The 19,771-nt window shown below is 44.7% G+C and overlaps 1 protein-coding gene across 1 annotated transcript; it reads left to right on the forward strand.

Moving 5' to 3' along the window:
- Positions 1-2,137: 2,137 nt before the first annotated feature.
- Positions 2,138-18,416, forward strand: ZBTB8B (zinc finger and BTB domain containing 8B). Its single transcript, XM_086334397.1, has 3 exons — positions 2,138-3,131; positions 13,827-14,005; positions 17,003-18,416. The coding sequence occupies exons 1-3, from the start codon at positions 2,153-2,155 to the stop codon at positions 17,318-17,320; spliced, it is 1,476 nt and encodes a 491-aa protein (XP_086190523.1). The 5' UTR covers positions 2,138-2,152; the 3' UTR covers positions 17,321-18,416.
- Positions 18,417-19,771: the final 1,355 nt, after the last annotated feature.

A 19,771-nucleotide genomic window follows, 5' to 3' on the forward strand; every position in this document is an offset into this window, starting at 1 on the left:
GACTCTGTCTGCTGGTAGAGGTGCCTCATTTCTCTTGCGTGGGGTAATTGTTGTGTTCCACTTGTAGAAAAGAAGAGTGCTGAAGAGTTATTAGCTGTGGTTGGCAGCGTTCACTAGGCCTTTTGGGATCCCAGTAGAAGAAGAAGATATAGGAACTTCTCTGAGCTCAATGGGTCAGTAAATAAAAGGGGTAAGTTGATCGATGGCTACGTGGTTTGTGTGATGAGAAAACATAGAAAGGCTCAGGGGAGGTCAGCTTCTGTCTTCCTCACTTGCAGAAGGGTTTTAAACTTGATTTATGTTTTGTATTTGTTTTAGGGATTTCCCTGGCGGCTCAGATGATAAAGAATCTGCCTGCAATGTAGGAGACCTGGGTTCAATCTCTAAGTTAGGAAGATCCCTGGAGAAGGGAACGGCTACCCACTCCAGTATTCTTGCCTGAAGGGCTCCTCTGTCCATGGGGTCAGAAGAGTCAGACAGGAGTGAGCAGTTAACAATTGTATTTGTTACATACTTGTTCTACTTAGCAGGTAAGACAGGAGTATTCTTTTGTATTTAGCTAACCTACTTTGTCGGAGAAGGCAATGGCACTCCACTCCAGTACTCTTGCCTGGAAAATCCCATGGGCGGAGGAGCCTGGTGGGCCGCAGTCCGTGGGGTCGCTAAGAGTTGGACACGACTGAAGCGACGCAGCAGCAGCAGCAGCAGCAGCAACCTACTTTGTCCAAAGCACTGCCGAATGCTGTGAAAGTGTTAGTTTCTCTGTCGTGTTGACTTTTTGTGATCCCATGGACTGTCGCCGGCCAGGCTTCTCTTTCCATGAAATCCTCTAACAATACTGGCAAGAATACTAGAGTGGGTAGCCATTCCCTTCTCCAGGGGATCTCCCTGACCCAGGGATGGAATCTGGTTCTTCCACATTATAGGCAGATTCTTTACCATCTGAGCCACAAGGGGAGCCCTGCCAAGTGCTTTATGGGAAATCAAATGAAATAAGACATGGCTCATACCTTCTAAGGACTTACAGTCCACTGACAGAGAAGGACCGAGACATAAAAAATACAGAGAAGAGAATGAAGGGTTGTGGAGTCAATCAATTAGGAATATCTCAGTTGCACTGAGAAAATTCAACCAAAGCAAAAAGGGACTTAATGGCTTCTGGCACTGCATGAGCTGGGACTCATATGGTGTCCCTGGCCTCCATCTGTTGCTCCTGTTTGAACTGAGCTATCATCTGTATTAGGCTGGTTCCCCTTGTGGTGTGGCAGCAGCATCCCTCATAGCCTACATGCCCACAAAGCGGAGAGCCATTCTTTTTTTGGATCCCCCAGCAAATGTTTCATTGCTTTTCATTGGCTCTGGCCTAGTCACATGGCCATCTCTGAGCCAGTCACTATGGTCAGAGGATAAGTTATGTTGATGGGTTTAGCCTATGTTATAGCTTACACATCTGGAGCCTGGGCGTGGTGCTAATTTTATGCAAAGCACATTGGCTGTGGATGGGGCAAGGATGATTCCATCAAAGCCAAAAAGGGCAATAAAATCATAAGAATGGAGAATGCATTCTGGCTAGCCCAAGCATCCACCAAGTGTTCCCACAAATTTATGGTAATGAGTGTGAGCTGAGACTAGACATGCCAGTCCCTAAGTTCTGTATTGGGACACTGGAGACTGAACTGGAGACAGTAATTCTTAGATTCAGGTATTATTTATATTTTGAGCCTTAAAGAAAGTCGAATGTCATTTATAAGAGCATGAACTCTGGAGGTTTTGAGTCTTGGCTCTGTTGCAGCTGGATCATCACCATCCTCTGAGTCTTAAAAGTACAATATTGTAAGTATGATATTAGTCTTTATTCATAGGGTTGTTATAAAAGCTCACAGAAAGAATCTATGTAAAATACTAAGGACTGCACCCACATACAGTTAGCTGTAGTTACTTTTACTGTTTCTCATTAGTTAACCCAGTTAGACAATCTTTAATTTTTGTTAGCCCGTATTATAAAGATATTATTTACCTGGGTTTTGGGGAAGAATAAAAAAAAAAAAGAACATCTTATTTGTAAGGTTGGCATTTGTGAACTGAAAAAACAACAACAAAAAATCTTGGCAGAGATCCAGGCTCCTTTTGAGCAGCAGCAGCTGGTGGAGAAATGGAGATGCAATCCTATTATGCCAAGCTCTTGGGGGAGCTGAATGAACAGCGGCAGAGGGACTTCTTCTGCGACTGCAGCATCATCGTGGAAGGGCGGATCTTCAAGGCCCACAGGAACATCTTGTTTGCCAACAGCGGCTACTTCCGTGCCCTGCTCATTCACTACATCCAGGACAGCGGGCGGCACAGCACCGCCTCCCTGGACATCGTCACCTCCGACGCCTTCTCCACCATCTTAGACTTCCTCTATTCTGGAAAGTTGGATTTGTGTGGGGAGAACGTGATTGAAGTTATGTCGGCTGCCAGCTACCTGCAGATGAACGACGTGGTGAACTTCTGCAAGACATACATCAGATCCTCCCTTGACATCTGCAGAAAGATGGAGAAGGAGGCTGCAGTGGCGGCTGCGGTGGCCGCAGCAGCAGCAGCCGCAGCAGCAGCTGCAGCGGCTGCCGCAGCTCATCAGGTGGACAGTGGAAGCCCCAAGAAAGGGACCGCTGGTGAGACCAAGAGCTTGGTCTCTCGAGCCGAGGGGGAGGAGAGTGAGGACCGACCAAGAGAGCCCCCCAGTGGTGATCACAGAGGCTGCTGCCCTCTGGAACTGGTGGGGAAAGACAGCCAGGGCAGTGGCTGGGTCGACAGTGACCGCTCCACTCGGCCAGAACAGATGGAACCCAAGGTGGAGTTGGATGCTGCAGAGGTGGAGGTGGATGGACAGCAGCAGCCGCCTGCCATCCCACTGAGCCTGGCCCACCGGGAGGAGGGTTTGCCCAGTAGCCAAGCTATCGACTTGGCTTACAGTAACTACCATGTTAAGCAGTTCCTGGAGGCACTCCTGCGCAACAGTGCCGTCCAGAGCAAAGAGGATGTGGATCATCACTTTTCTCAGAGTTTGGAGGGAAGACCAGATGGTGCAGGAGTAGCAGCCATGAGTTCCACGATGGATGTGCAGACTGACTGGTATGGAGAGGACTCAGGTGAGCTGCATGAGCCTCCATCATCTCTGCTGCTCACGCACATGCGTGTGTGCCTTCTGGCCTCCCACCATCACCTGCATCATTGTCATTGTCACTACCATCATCACCACCATCAGCATCCCTATCATCACCATCGCCACCGTTATCTCCATGTTATCACTGCCACCACTGCCAATAATATTAATTGAGCAGCTGCTGTGTCCAGGGCATTGGCTCTTCACATTTTTTTTTTTTTTTTAACCTCTACAACTAGAGTATAAGCGTGTTGAATGCGATTTGCAGACATGGAAAGAACCCACCCTCTTCTACTAACCACAAGGAGGACTTTGGTGAATTCATTAAATTTCTTTGAACCCTTATTTTTTTCCAGGAGATAATCACTCCCACCTTGCCTTCTTACAGAGTTGAGGACCAAATGAAAAGGTTTTCAGAACTTTTTTTTCTCACATATGAGAACATGTTCTGTACAGGTAGGAAATTTATCCTTCTTTGTGTCAACTGTGGTGCCTGGCCCATGTACTCAGTTAACATGTCGTGGCTGATAGTGTGATGTCCTGGCGAGTATTTGAGAGTTGAACTGGGCTTCGTGTAAGTAAATTTCTTGTATCCTTTGGTAGGATTTTGTGTTTTAAGAGAACTTAGTTTTTTGCCTGAGCAATTCTGAGAGATGGGATAATATGGTTAACTCTTCTTACAGATGAGGTAATTGTGTTGTAAACTGTCTTAGGAGATGGAAATAGATGTGGCTGTCTCCTTACTGATGAAAGTACCCTTGGCTTCTTTTCAAGCCAAGACATTAATGAGTCACATTTCTAATTCACCCTTCAGTACTGTGCAGTGAAAGTTGACTAAGTAAGGGGGGGTGATCTGCTCTTATTCGTTACTAAATGACTATTTTGAGACTTAAAAAAAAAAATAACAGGTACACATGGGGTCGTGAAAGTTGGACACAACTTAGCGGCTAAACACCACACAGGAGAATCCCAGGAAAACTGAGTTTGTCTGGAGACTTTTAAATTTCTTTCTTTCTTTTTTTCATTTTAACATTTTTTAATGAAAAATTACTTCATCCCTGCATCAAAATTTCATTTTTTGTAAAAATCAAGAATGCTCTGTATGTCTGACCTAATCTAGACTTGCAAAACTTGCAAATATGGTTTCTGGTCGCCAGAGACACTGGCTTAACTAGCATGCAAAAGGTAGTGGTTGTTTTCAGTGATTACCCTATGGGAACTTGTTGAAATCTAATTTCTTTTTAAAAACGTAATTAATGAATTTTTGGCTGCACTTGGTCTTCACTGCTGCACCTGGGGTTTCTCTAGGTGTGGGAGCAGGGGCTCCTCCTCACTGCGGTGTGCGGGCTCCTCAGTGCGGTGGCTTCCCTTGTTGGGGAGCACAGGTTCAAGGCGTGGGGACTTGGGTGGTTGCAGCTCGCAGGCTCAGTAGTTTAAGCATGCGGCAGTTTAGTTGCCCTGCAGCCTGTGGAATCTTCCAGACCAGGGATGGACCCTGTGTCTCTTGCATTGGCAGGCAGATTCTTAACTATTGGACCACCAGGGACTTCCAAAATCTAATTTCTGTGTAAGAGTAGCACTTCACAGTCTGTGTTCCCCTTCTCCATCCATCAGCCCCTCATAGTGCCATGTAAGTTAGGTGGAGGAAGTATGGAGAAATTGAGACCCAGAGGGTTTGGCGAGTTCCTTAAGAATATAGAACTGACACACGTCACCACTAATGTTCTTTGATAGCAACCCAGGCTGGCTTCATTTCACTCATGAAACAAACTGTGAGGGCAGCACAGGTGGTTAGAGGATTTCAGTGCACTGATTTTGTCTCTCAACCCCTCTGCCTGTATCACGAGTACCAAGAAATAGAAATTCAGATCTACACCACCTTCATTCAGATCCATCTGTCCATCTATAAAGTCAGCTTTCCAACTCATCCTGGGGCAGGGCAGTCTCCTGGCTGCTTGCCATGCCTGTTGTCTGCCAGGTTTTGATTCCATTTGCATGGCTCCAGGGTACATTTACTCCAAGTGCCAAGGGACAGAGTAAGACTGATTTGTTTGGTTTTTCATATATTTGCTCAAATACTTGAGCACTTTCCTTGTGAAGATACAAAGATAAGTCAGATATGGCTCCAGCTCTCAAAAAACTGATGGTTTCTTATAGAAGCTAAGCTGTGTGAAATTGGCACTGTGCGGTACAAGGTACTAGGGCTGAAAGACAGACGGAGGTGTGAATTTCACAGCGGGCCAGAAGCAGAACTGGCTTCCAGCTGTTAGGTTAGGGAGGCTTTATGAAAGTGGCATCTGAGTACTCACTACTGTATATAAAATCGATAAGTAGTGACTTATTGTATAGCACAGGGAACTATATTCAATATCTTGCTGTAACATATTAATATAATGCAAAAGAATCTGAAAAAGGATATGTAGAACAGTCACCTTGCTATACACCTGAAACTAACACAATATGGCAACTCAACTATATTTCAATTTTTTTAAAAAGTGGCATTTGAGGGTAAGAAGAGAAAACATAGGGAGAAATTGGAGTCAGTCATGGAAAGCCATAAATGGTAAGCGGTAAGTTTCTATCTATAGGCACAGGGGAATTGTTGGTAGTTTCTGAGCTTGGGAGTGGATAGGAAAGATTAATGTGGCCTCAGCATAAGGTAGTGAAGAAATGGGAGACTTGGGCAGGGAGATGGTGAGGAGGCAGTTATAGTACTTGTGTATTCACTTATCTCTGACACTGGCAGACACTGTCAAAGCACGTGGTCCTCGTATAATCTCTTCTCCCCTGGACCTCCCAGTGCCAGCCTCACTACCTCCCATTGCTTCCTGAAAAGTTCATCTGTATTGGCCACTGCTACCGTTTTACTTCCCGTTCTTTTCTCAGCCCACTGTGAGGAAAGACCCCTACCCAACACCCCACCTGCTTCATGAGGTCAGCCGGACATTTCCAGAGCTGATCCAGTGAGTGATTTTCAGATGTTATCTTTCTGACCACTCTCAGTAGTTAACTCTGATCTTTCCTTCTTGAAATTCTTTCTTCCCCTGGCTTCTGACACCTTGAGTACCCATTGCTGTTACCTTTGTCCATTTCTTTTCAGCCTCATCATGGGATTGTTTAATGTCAGTGTGTCCAGCATTCCATCATGGCCTTGCTTCTTTAACATCTTATCATTCCTGTTCATTTGTTCATTTAACAGATATTTATTGAGCACTTCCTATATGCCAGGCACTATTCGTTTATAGTGAATGAATATTCGTTTATAACAGTGAACAAAAGACAGTGCTTGTCCTCGTGGAGCTGACATTCTAGCGTTGTGAGCCAGACAGTAACACATAAGTACCTGTATAATATGAAGAAGAGTTGACTCATTGGAAAAGACTCTGATGCTGGGAGGGATTGGGGACAGGAGGAGAAGGGGACGACAGAGGATGAGATGGCTGGATGGCATCACTGACTGGATGGCATCACTGACTCACTCAGTGAGTCTGAGTGAACTCCGGGACTTGGTGATGGACAGGGAGGCCTGGCGTGCTGCAATTCATGGGGTTGCAAAGGGTCAGACACGACTGAGCGACTGAACTGAACTGGACTGAATATGAAGAACTAAAGCAGGGACAAAGTTGACTGAGAGTGAGGGGGTGCTATTTTATTTACTGTTGACCAGGACTTGCTAACAGGTTGCCTTTAAGCAAAGACCTTAAGTGAGTAAGAGAGCAAACTGCAGAGATATGAGGGGGAACATTCCAGGCAGAGAGAAGAGCAAGGTGCAAAGGCCCAGGTGTAGGATCACACTTGGCAAGTGAACAAAAGGAACAGCCAGGATGCTAGTGTGGCTGGAGTGGAGTGAGTAAGGCAGCAAGTGTTGGGGGATAAGGTCAGAGAGGCTGAGTGAGGGTGGACCAGGTAGGCCCTTGAAGGCGATGAGAAGGTCTTTGAGTATTGCTCCGCAGAGAGTGACTTGAGATGACATGTATTAAAAGGATCCTTCTGAGTACTGTGTGCAGTTACCTTCTAAGTGGGCCTCTTGCTTCTCCTCTCGCTTTCCTGTAGACTACAGGGGAGCATAGGCTACGGGGAGCATAGACTGTCAGGGAGTGAGGTGGGAGCAGGAAAACCGCTTAGGAGGTAACTGCAGTAACCCAGGTGAGAGGTGTGCGCCTTCTTCTTTTTCTTTTCTTTAAAATAGATTTTATTTATTTTGTCTTATTTATTTATTTATTTATTTGACTGCACCAGGTCTTAGTTATGGCATGTAAACTCTTAGTTACAGCACATAAACTCTCAGTTATGGCATGCGGGTTCTAGTGCCCTGACCAGGGATTGGACCTGGACCCCCTGCATTGGGAGCACAGTCTTAATCTCTGGACCACCCGGGAAGTCCCATTTTTCTATTTTTTTAAATTTTATTTTATTGTTGGGATATAATTGCTTTACAAGGTTGTGTTTCTGCTGAACAACAAAGTGAATCAGCTATTTGTATATACGTAGCCCCTCCCTCTTGTGCCTCTCTCCCACCCCACTCGCCTTGAATCAGTGTGGTAGCAGTAGACAGGTGAGATGTGATTGGGTTAGGACTGTACTGACTCTGAAAGATAGAGCTGACCAGAGTTCCTAATGGCTGTATGAGTGTTATGAGAAAAAGAAGCATTAAAGATGGCCTTAATGTTTTTACCTTGAGCGATTGATTTAAATGTTATGTTTGTGGTGCCCGTTGGATATCCCAGTGAAGATGTGCAGTAAGTGATTCCATCTGTAAGTCAGAGCTGAGATATAAATCTAGGGTCATTGTTGGATCTGCACAATTTAAATTCTGTGTATTCCATAGATCTAGAAGGAGAAGATAAGAGACCTAAGGACTGAGCCCTGGGAAGCCCCAACATTGGGAGGTCAGGAAGATGAGGGAGCCAGTGGAGGAAGCTGAGAAGGGGCAGTGGGCGAGGCAGCAGAGAATCAGGAGTGCTGCGGTACTCCCCTGGTGGTCCAGTGGGAGAGACTCTGTGCTTCCAACGCAGAGGGTGCCGTTTGATCCTGGTGGGGAAAGTAAGATCCCACGTGGTGCATGGCACAACCAAGGAAGGAAGGAAGAGTGATGGGTGTCAAGAGGAGAAAACATTTCAAGATAACGGAGAAATCAACAATGTCCGGTACTGTGTGTAGGCAGATTGAGGACTGATCATTGGGTTTATTAATGGAGAGGTCATGGGTGAGCAGTATGATGAAGTGGTGGGGAAAAGACCAAATGGAGTAGGCTTAGACGAGGACTCAGAGACTCCGCTGGCAGTCCAGTGGTTAAGATTTCCCCTTCCAATGCAAGGGTTACAGGTTTGATCCCTGGTCAGGGAGCTAAGATCCCACATGCCTTAGGACCAAAAAAAATCAAGTCATGAAACAGAAGCAATATTGTAACAAATTCAGTAAAGACTTAAACAATGGGAGGGGAAACATCAAATAGGATGCCTAAAACTTAAAGAAAAATTAAAATAGATAAGCAACAAAGATATATTGTACAGCACAGTGAATTGTAATCATTTTCTTATGAGGGAGCATAAATTGTAAAAATACTGAATCACTGTGCTATACACCTGAAACCTATATAATATTGTAAATAAACTATACTTCATAAAAATAATAAAATAAAATGGTGATTATGGTGATTATTGGAATATTAGAATAAAGCACTAAGCCCAGAGACCTCAAAAAAAAAAACCCAAAAACCCTCAAATGTAGATGTGAAGATGGTATAGTACTTCTTTCAAGAAATTTACTGTGAAGGGAACAAAGAAATGCTTCCATGGCTGGAAGGGGATGTGAGGTTAAGGTCTCCTGCACTGCAGGCGGATTCTTTACTGTCTGAGCCACCAGGGAAACCCAAGTTTCAGCTTAGGTAGGAGAAAAATTCGGGAGATGGATGATGGTGAGAATTGCAGAACCATGTGAATGTACTTAGTGCTACTGAGCTGTACAGTTAAATATGGTTAAAACAGTCTGTTTTATATTATGTGATCTTCACCACATAAAAAAACATTAAAAAAATGTGCTGCTTGGGTCCCACCCCACCCATTAGCTTGGGATGGAGATTGGGCATTAGTATTGTTTTTCATTTTAAGCTGCATTTTTATATGCAGGCAAAGTTGAGACCTCTTCATCTAGGATTGGGTGGCTGAGATGGATTGGAGGATAAGCTCTCTGGAAGAAAGGAGATCCAGGAACAGAGGGGCCAGGGCATTGGAAGGGTCATTTTTGGTATTCACACCAAGAATTTTTCCAGGAGTAGAGTCTGAAGGCAGTGTGATCAAATCTCCAAGGAGCAAGATGACCCAGGGACTCCTAGATGACTGTAATAAGGATGAGCATCGGTATCATCTGATGGGATGACCTTCAAAACATCTTAGGCTTTTGCTCTGGAGATGACAGTGAAGCCCGAGGAAGACCTACCCTCCCCTGATCCAGGGTGTCAAGGCCATGGGTTAACGGAATCAGGGTGCTTAGGGGACAGCCAGGCCTCAGTTAAAGCAACCACTCAATCTACTGAGGACTCATAACTGTATTCTTTGCTTCTTTCCCCAAGCTCCAGATTGATCTGTCTAATCCAAGTATCCCCCCTGCCCCACCCCCACCAAAAAAAAGTGGATGCACTGAGCCTGCCTCAAACATGATAAAATCCCGACTGACCTCATTCATCCTGCACCTGCTTTTTCTCCTGTGTTCCCTGCCTTGGTTTATTCCACCATCACCTATCACGTCAGCTAACCTAGAATCAGTGTCATTTAGAATCTTTCCTTTCCTCTGCTCTGTCCTCCCCATTGAGGTCATCATATGCTGTGAATTTTATTTCTCAATTCTCTCTCCTCCTCTCCACCTCCACAGTCACAGGCTTTAGTTCTGTCTTCTCTCATCCCCTCCCCACTGGACTTCCTGCCTTTAATCTTGCCTCTCTTAAACCCTTCCCCTGCATTATCCCCAGAGGAATCCTTTAAAAGTCATATCACCTTGTACCTTCCTTGCTTAAAACCCTACCTGCTTAAAGGATAAAGTCTGAGTTCATTAACATGTTAGTGTTGCAGAGGCAGGGATTTTTGTCTTTTCTGATCACTACTGTATCCCCAGGGCCTAGAACCCAGTCTGGCACATTGTAGGTGCTCAGGATAAATTTGCTGAGTGAATTCATAAATGTGACCTTGGGACCTTCCCCAGAAGTTCTTGCCCCTTTCCTTGGCTTCATTCCTCATTCTTCTCCACCCTGCTTTGTATTCCCTATTCTCATTTACCTCTGTGCCTAAACTTGTGCTGTTTCCCTGCCTGAGATACCCTTTCTCTTTCTCAAACTCCCAGTGAACTCCTATTCATCCTTCAAAACCTTGCTCAAAGGTCACCTCTCCTGTGAGATCATCTCTGAACTCCAGGAGAGAATTCATTATTTTCACTATCTTTCTTTCTTCTTTTTAAAAATTTTTTATTAGAGAACAGTTGTTTTTCAATGTTGTGTTAGTTTCTGCTGTACAGCAAAATGAATCAGTTATATGTATACATATGTGCTGTGCTGTGCTTAGTTACTCAGTCATGTCCAACTCTTTGCGACCCCATGGACTGCAGCCTGTCAGGCTCCTCTGTCCTTGGGGATTCTCCAGGGAAGAATACTGGAGTGGGTTGCCATGCCCTCCTCCTGGGGATCTTCCCAACCCAGGGATTGAACCCGGGTCTCCTGCATTGCAGGCAGATTCTTTACCAACTGAGCCATCAGGGAAGCCCAGGTATACATATATCCCCTCTTTTTAGATTTCCTTCCCATTTAGGTCACCATAGAGCTACGCTGGTGGCTCAGATGGTAAAGAATCCCCCTGCAATGCAGGAGACCCAAGTTTGATCTCTGGGCAGGAAGATCCCTTGGAAAAGGGAATGGCAACCCACTCCAGTATTCTTATCTGGAGAATCCCATGGACAGAGGAGCCTGGCAGGCTGCAGTCCATGGGGTCACAGAGTCAGACATGACTGAGTGACTAAGCACGGTAGCACAGGGCATTGAGTAGAATTCTCTGTTATGCAGTAGATTCTTATTAGTTATCTATTTTATACACACTAGTGTATATATGTCAATCCAAATCTCTGATTTCATCCCACCACCACCCTTGTCTACATTTCTTCATCACTTTGAACTTGCATTTGTTACATTATATTGTATGACTTTGTTTACATGTCTTTCTCTCCTGCTAGACTTATCTTCTTGAGTGAAGAAACAAGTATCTTGATAACAATGTATCTTGACACAGTGCCTCACATGTAATAGGCATTCAGGTGAACTGCTCTTCTGGGGGAGCCAGATCATAAGAGAGAAGGGAAATGTTGCAGTAATTCATACTTTTCTGATGGAGATGTAGTTAATGGTTATTTTTTCCCCCAAGGTCTAACAGTGGACCCATTTTACTTAATGTTTTTGTAGATAATCAGGAAGAAGGTGGTAGCACAATGCCAGGCTGATGGGGATAAATGATAAGAAGAGTCCACAGTGCCAGGGGAGTGAGCAGGAAACTGGTCTCTCAGTGCCAGTGTAAGCAGTGAGAAGTAAATAATCCGACATGTATATGCAGTGCTGAGCCACGAGCTGCTGCTTTTATTCCGGGAGACAGATTTTGGAGTCATTATTGTTGTTCAGTCACTCAGTCATGTATGACTCTTTGCAACCCCATGGACTGCAGTACACCAGGCTTCCCTGTCCTTCACCATCTCCCAGAATTCGCTCATACTCATGTCCATTGAGTTGATTATGCCATCCAACCATCTCATCCTCTGTTGCCCCCTTTTCTTCCTGCCTTCAGTCTTTCCCAGCATCAGGGTCTTCTCCAATGAGTCGGCTCTTCTCATCAGATGGCCAAAGTATTGGAGCTTTAGCTTCAGCATCAGTCCTTCCGATAAATATTCAGGGTTGATTTCCTTTAGGATTGACTGGTTTGATCTCCTTCATTATAGATTATGAAAAATGTTAGACATTATCAGCATGGGAACTAGAAGCTAAAGAAGATAATCTCCACCCTTACATAGAATGATGTTGGGTACTCACTTGACGTTCAGCTTGCCATACTTTTGGCAGCACCTCAGGAAAGGTATAAAGCCCAGGTAAATGTCCCAAGAAGGTCTCAGAGAAAAGGAGTTACTCCTGCGTTGAGAGAGACCGCAGGAGCCTGGCCAGATTAATCAGGAGAGAAACACCGAGGTGATGTTACAAAAATGGCTGACGTTTATGAGAGCTTATTATGTGCCGGGTGCTGTGTTTCAGGTATTACCTCATTTCGTTCTTACCACAATCCTGTGAGGTGGGAATTATTATTATCCCTATTTTACAGATGAGTGAATTAAAGCACAGAGAAGTCAGGTGAGATGCCCAAGATCACACGGCTTGTAAGTGGCAGAGCCAGAACGCGACTCCTAATTTCTATGCCTGGAAAACTTGAGTTATTAGTGCCTCCGCATATATGATATGATCAAATTCTGTAAAATCCTGAAGGGCATGGATAGAGGAAATGAGTCTCAGAACACTGCCAATAGGGTAACTCAGGAAACTTGAAAGGGTCAGTCTCTATACATGTGGGTGATAATCATGTTGTCACCCTAACAGCTGTATGAACAAGGTGGAAAAAAAAAGGGAAAAAGATTTAAATGAATTTTTAGATATTTGATGATCTCATATATACAGAGTTAATATAAATTCCAAACAGTGTGGGGGCTGCTTTATAGCAAACCTCTCCTATATATGCCTGAAAGCTATTCCGGGAGCTGTTGTCAAAGAAAGCATGAAACCTGGTCTGGAGGTCTGATCCATCGTAATAGTTGTTTGTTTTTTTCCACACATTTTTGAGGGTCATTATATCAGTTCAGGAGGTTTGCATTAGTCAACTCAGGCAGGCATAACAGAATATCACAGGCTAAGTAGTTTTATCAACAGAAATTTATTATCTCACAGTTTTGGAGGCTCAGTCCAAGATCGAGCTGCCAGCATGGTTGGTTTCTAGTGAGAGCTCTCTTCCTGGCTTGCAGACAACTACCTTTTTGCTTGTCCTCACGTGACCTGTCCTCTGTGCAAGAATAGAGAGAGAAAGCCATCGTTCCTGGCACCTCTGGCATTGTTCCTCTTCTTATAAGGATCCCAGTCCTATCAGATAAGAGCTCTACCCTTGCGACCTCATTTAACCTTAATTACCTCCTTAAAGGCCCTGTCTTTACATACAAGTGGCACTGGAGGTTATGACTTTAAGATAGGAATATGTGGGGAGGGATGCAATTCATTCTATAACAGGGTCTCGATCATTATTTTCCTAAAATGAAATCAAGGAGAATAGACATTATCAGAGTGAGTATTATTTTGGAAAGTGTTTCAAGCTGTCCACATGAGGATACATGTGTTCTCAGGCTGTGACATAAGCGCTGTTTCTAACTCTGAGCCACAGAGAAGTTTGAAAGCTGATGCCTCACAGCATTCCTTGCAGTCTTGTATCAGAAGCCCGTTTCCCTCTCTGGCTGACCCAGAGCCCAGCAGAGTCAGGATCTGCAGACACCGTCTTGCTGTTAGCTGCTGGTGGAGTTGGGATTCTCCCTCTTGAACTGGGCTGGTGGAGTTCTGCTCTGGATTCCATCCATTGGAGGGCAGCCAGTCTTGTTGCTGCTTACAGTACCGTTTGTTCCCCAGGTGATGTGCTGGTGGTGCCCATCAAGCTGCACAAGTGTCCTTTCTGCCCCTACAGTGCCAAACAGAAGGGCATCCTTAAGCGGCATATCCGCTCGCACACAGGGGAGCGGCCCTATCCTTGTGAGACCTGTGGCAAGAGGTTCACTCGACAGGAGCATCTGCGGAGTCACGCGCTCAGTGTAAGTGTCGCAGCTGGTGGATCTCTCAGGATGGCGGAGAGTGGCGGGGCGTGGAAGGTGGTTCATGAAATGTGTTTAATGTAAAGGTGAAGCCCCTCAGTTTTTCACTTCTCTGTCCACTGGGGTATTGTCAGAGAATTTTAAACATGTATTTCTGCTACTAAATTATAGCTGTGTTAGTGGAAAAAGAAAAAGTGAAAACTTTTACGGTTACAAACTAGTTTTCCTAGAAGGAAAGTTAAGAAAGTTCAGATCCTAGTCTGAGGATGATTGTCAAAAGGCAGAGAACACTGGGGCTTAGGGATTGGGAGTCTGTTCCCCCAAGGGTAAGCTGCAGCCTCGGTTTCCCACCCAACCTCAGCACCCCGGGGTAGGGAAGAGGTATAACACCATTTATAGGGCTGCCTGTGAGCAGCAAAGGGGACCCCTGGCCAAGGGGCCCTCCCTGCCCACTGGCTGCTGCCTAGGATTCTGTCTTCCATGTAAGTGGGTGAGTCCCAGCTGCTAAAAAGCATTCAGCCCATGTAGAAAGGCATTGTATTTAAGATTATCTTTGAGCAAGGCAGCCACCAGGGACTTCCCTGGTGGCTCAAATGGTAAAGAAGCCACCTACAATACAGGACACCTGGGTTCGATCCCTGGTTTGGGAAGATCCCATGGAGAAAGGAATGGCTACCCACTCCAGTATTCTTGCCTGCAGAATTCCACGGACAGAGGGGCCTGGTGGGCTACATTCCACGGGGTCACAGAGTCAGGCATGACTGAGTGACTAACACTTGAACAAGTCAATGAGTCTTTGAAAACTCCGACATAAAAATGATTTGGATTTCAAAAGACACTCTCAAGAATGTGAAAAGACAACCCACAGAATGGGAGTGGTGCCACTTCACACAAACTTGGATTGCTATAATAAGCAATTTATAATAACACGGTGCTGGTGAAGAGGTAGAGAAACTGGAATCCTCATATACTGCTAGTGGGAACACCAACTGGTGCAGCCACTGTGCAAGACAGTTTAGTGTTTCCTCCAGAGGTTAGGCATGAAGTCACCATTGTCGCTCAGTCGTGTCTGACTCTTTGAGACCCCATGGACTGTGGCCCCCCAGGCTCTTCTGGACCCTGGAGAAGGGAATGGCTACCCACTCCAGTATTCTTGCCTGGAGAATCCCATGGACAGAGGAGCCCCCAAAATAGAAACAATCCAAATATTTATCACTGATGAATGAATAAACAAAGTGTGGTGTACCCCTATAATGGACTATTGTTTAGCCATAAAATGAGATGAAGTCCTGATACATGCTACAACATGGAATAACCTTGAAAGCATTAGGCTCCGTGAAAGCAGCAAGTTACCAAAGGCCATCTATTATGTGATTCCATTTATATGAAATATACAAAGTGGGCAGACCCACTGCGATAGAGAGTAGATTGGTGGTTGAAGCCTGTGGGGATGGGAGAGATAAGACCATTAATGGGCACAGGTTTTCTTTATGGAGTGATGAAAATGTCCTAAAATTAGACGGTGGTGATAGTTGTACAACCTTATGAGTGTGCTAAAAACCACTGAACTGTACACTTTAAAAGGGTGAATTTTATGATATGTGAATTACAGTTTTGATAGTATCTAGACTTAGATACATTCAAGGTGACTGACTGACTGCCTTTCCTCTCAGTGTTGGACCCAGCACACTTACCTGAGAATGGCTTTATCCTAAGATGTTAAGTTTTTGTTTGGCCTTTTTTTTTTTCAAATTAATCTCCAATCCATCTTGGCAAAAATCGGTCCCTGCGTGCCTCTAAGATGTTTCATTGGTTGTAATCCGCATTCCACTCTGTACTAGATCCAGTCTACTATTCAAAGGCTCCATCAGGCTGCAAGGGTCACAAACACACTCAGGTTGACTCAGGAAACCCAGGAAACCTCATGGGAACCCAGGACATGTAAGGGCAGCTCCAGCAACCTAAGTATTGTTATTGGCCCTTCTCCTGCATCAGCCTCTCTGTCTGTCTCGCTTCTTGTATGTATCCTGCATCCAGAGCTCTCCACAAGGGAGGCTCTTATTCATTCACAGATCCCCAGTTGGCTGGAGTTCCTGAAGAGTGCACACTTCAGATAGATAGTTCCTTATACAAAGAGGACCCCTGGGGCTGCTGTCCTCATGAGGAGTTGCATGGGGTTAGGAGATCAAGTTCTCTTTTCTAGTATGCAAAGCTCTTTTCATATGTAAGGAACACATTTATCAACAAAGAAGTCAAGGCTGAAGCATCCGCTGGCATGTTTGGGAAATACACTGTTTGGGAAATCTGCCTTCTTAATAACTAAACATTCCAAAGTATTTAAGAAGCCATGCCTAAAATCCTAATTGGTTCACCGATTGCCCTTTCCATGCCAGGCACTAGGGATACAGTAACAGATGTGACACAGAGGACAGAGAACATGGGTGAAGCTAGTCTGTGACCTCGTGGAGCTTATAATCTATCAATTTCTATAGATCTATAATCTAGTAAATTATAAATCTGTAACCTAGTAAATTTTACCAATGATTTGTTAGACATGAAGGGAGAAGTATAGGTGAGACTATATAGCTGGGAGATCTAGTCTGGCCTGGAGCATCAGAAAAGACTTCCTTGAAAGGCATTAGTGGAAATTCCTTGACAATCCAGTGGTAAGGACTCCATGCTTTCACTGCCAAGGTGCCAGTTTCATCACTGGTCAGGGATCTAAGATACTATAAGCCTGTGGCACAGCCAAGAAAAACCACAAAAGGACTTTAGTAAGAGGGGAGAGGGGGCAGTGGGGAGGAGGGCTTGCTCCATGCACATCCCATGGCCCTGGGCTGGAAAGGATCTTGATGAGGCTGAGATGGTGGCAGAAAAAGCAAAAGGAGAGTGGTGAGAAATGCAGCCAGAAGGTCATCCAGGGGCCATATCACATGGGGCCCTGAAGGCCATGGCTCCTCCTCTTTTCTCTGACATGCACTGTGCTGGTGATTTTAGGTGCATAGATCCAACCGTCCAATCATCTGCAAGGGCTGCAGAAGAACCTTCACGAGTCACCTGTCACCGGGGCTGCGGCGCTTCGGGCTGTGTGACAGCTGCACCTGCATTACAGATACGCACGACGACGATGACGAATTGATGCCCATCAACCTCAGCCTGGTGGAGGCGTCGTTCGAGAGCCAAGAAAAGAGTGACACAGACAGTGACTGGCCGATCTATGTGGAGTCTGGGGAGGAAAATGACCCCGCCGGAGAAGATTCTGACGACAGACCCCAAATTCAGCCCAACTTATCTGGTGGAGACACGCTTACGTAGCAGTAACTTGGTGGAGGAGAGGGTTTAGAATTTGTTCTTGCTGATTCTGTGAGTGAAAGCCACCCTTTGTCCAATGGCGTGGAACCCTGAGAGGAACATTTTTTCACTGCCAATTATTTGCATTTTTGTTAGGCTGCACAGTGGAGGTTGGATTCTGTGACTCAGAGGACTAACGATTTTTTAGTGGTGCCCCTGGTTTCCGAAGGCTTTCTGAGTGAATCAAGGTTGGCCCTGAGGCTTGCTGTTTTTTCCAGAGCTATGCATCCAAACTCTGGATTGGAGAAAGATAAGAAAACCTCTATAGCTGTTTTTGTAGTTTCTCAGTCTTCTGCATTCCTATGTCGTCATCCTCTTTCTCTGAAAAGGTGGGCAAGAATATATTAAATTTCGAGATCAATCTTACCTCTGCCAAGCCTCTCCTGATCAATTCTGTACTGTAACTTTCTGGTAAAGTGTTAAGCAGAAAGCTTGCTTGATTTAAGGTAGGCAGGGCTGTCTGGCTTTATGATTGTAAAAGGTACTTTCTAAATCTAAGATTGCAGTTTTAGAGGCTGAGGGTATTTATGTGCAGACAAGCATGGAAATGAGCTGAAAGGCTCCTTATGGCACTGTGACTTGCCCCCGTCAAATTACATTTTAAGTTAGCCCCAGGAAGGGAGCCTGAGAGCCCAGGTCTGGGTGGTTTCCCTGTCTGGCTTGGTGTTTGACGATTGTGCGCACACAAATAACCCGTTTTACGATCATAAAGCAAGTCATTTGGGCAAAGCTCAAAATGCTCCTCTGTGTTTTCCAGCCATTTCTGACAGCCACCACTGTGTAACCTGGCAATGCAGCCATCACTGCCATTCTTTTACTTTATGAATAGAACTTTAATTGGAGGGAAAGCGTAAGCCTACATAAGCAAGTTATATTTCCAAATTGTTTACCTTTAAAAGATCATCTGGAGGGAAAGGGAAGGTTAGTAGAAGAACAGGTTTTTAAAACCAGTCTGTTCTTTATTCACTTTGCAGCCATACAATTATTCTAACAAAAGAGACTGTATTTCTTTAAAAGGCTAAAGAACAAGAAGTATTATGGATTAAAGATATTTCAGGCACTTCCGTAATTTTGTCTTATGTTTAAGTATCCAAAATGGATTTTAAAGGAAATTCCTTTTCTTCCTTTAATTTTTTGGGACCCCATGGACTGTAGCCCTCCAGGATCCTCTGTCCATGGGATTCTCCAGGCCAGAATATTGGAGTGGGTTGTCATTCCCTTCTTCAGGGGATCTTCCCAACCCAGGGATTGAACCTGGTTCTCCCACATTATAGGCAGATTCTTTACCGTCTGTGCCACCAGGGAAGCCCTCCTTTAATTTTACTATAATTATATTTCAAAAGGTAGTAAAAAATATCGCTTTCTACCTCTTTAACCAAAAAAATATAAATTTGCTTGTAAAAAAATGTTAGCATTGAAGGGTTCAGAAAGTGTTTAGACCATGCTTCTCAACAGAAGTTGGAACCCCAGGACAGTGCTGCTCAAACTGTGGCCTGAAACAGCTTCAGCTCCATGAATTCCTGGATCCCAGTCCATACAGTAGGGCCATACCCTGGCCTGCAGTTGATTGGAAATTTAAAAATGGGTCTTTTGGGAATTCCCTGAAGTCCAGTGGTTAGGACTCCATGCTTCTGCTGCAGGGGTCCTGGGTTCCATCCCTGGTCGGGGGACTGGACTCCCTGGAAGGCACACTGCGCAGCAAACTGAAAAACCAACAACAAAAAAATGTTACCTCTTTTATCAGAGGTAGTTGGAAAATTACTGTTCTAGGTCAAGAGTTACACACAGAAAATTATCAAGGACCAGAAATACTTTTCTTACCAGAAATGAGACTATTAGTGTTGTTTTAGAAGAGGGACCTTAGCAAGAGGAAACCTAAATGGAGGTGTAAAAGATATACTTTGCAAGGAGTTTTGTTATGTTTTGCTTTCTTTGTCTAAAGTATTTCTGATGTTTTAATTTGACCTTTCTACCTCACAGCTCAACTCTCAGCCTGCTTTCTCCAGCAGAGCAATGATCCTCTCTGGTGACCCCATGATCTATTCATATCCCTGGGTGCAAGATAAAACATTTTACATTAGAGATTTCACTCTAAGACAGTGATTTTCAACTGGGGGTGATTTTGCTCCCCAGAGGACCTGTATCCGGCAGTGTCTGGAGACCCTCTCAAGTGTCATAGCTTGGGGTGGGGTGCTGCCGGCATCCAGTGGGTGGAGGCAGGGATGCTGCTAAATGCCCTACAAGGTATAGGACGGTCCCTACAGCAAAGATGAATGTAGTCCACAATGACAAGAGTACCAAGGTTGAGAAACCAGCTGTAAGATAAAGCAGGATTTAAAAAAATGATATCTTTAATGAACTTAATTTTATTGTACATTTTAGGCTACCTTTTACCTTCATAATATTTATTAGATC

The sequence above is a fragment of the Bos grunniens genome, chromosome 2 (assembly GCF_055505025.1).
Source record: "Bos grunniens cultivar Pamir isolate PY7600 chromosome 2, Bosgru_T2T1.0, whole genome shotgun sequence".
Classification (NCBI taxonomy): Eukaryota; Metazoa; Chordata; class Mammalia; order Artiodactyla; family Bovidae; genus Bos; species Bos grunniens.

Excerpts from the sequence above, each read along its gene's own strand:
- ZBTB8B (XM_086334397.1), top strand. The coding sequence starts at position 2,153 with ATGGAGATGCAATCCTATTATGCCAAGCTCTTGGGGGAGCTGAATGAA. Across the intron at positions 3,132-13,826 it reads CTGGTATGGAGAGGACTCAG|GTGATGTGCTGGTGGTGCCC; the intron begins GTGAGCTGCATG and ends TTTGTTCCCCAG. Across the intron at positions 14,006-17,002 it reads TGCGGAGTCACGCGCTCAGT|GTGCATAGATCCAACCGTCC; the intron begins GTAAGTGTCGCA and ends TGGTGATTTTAG.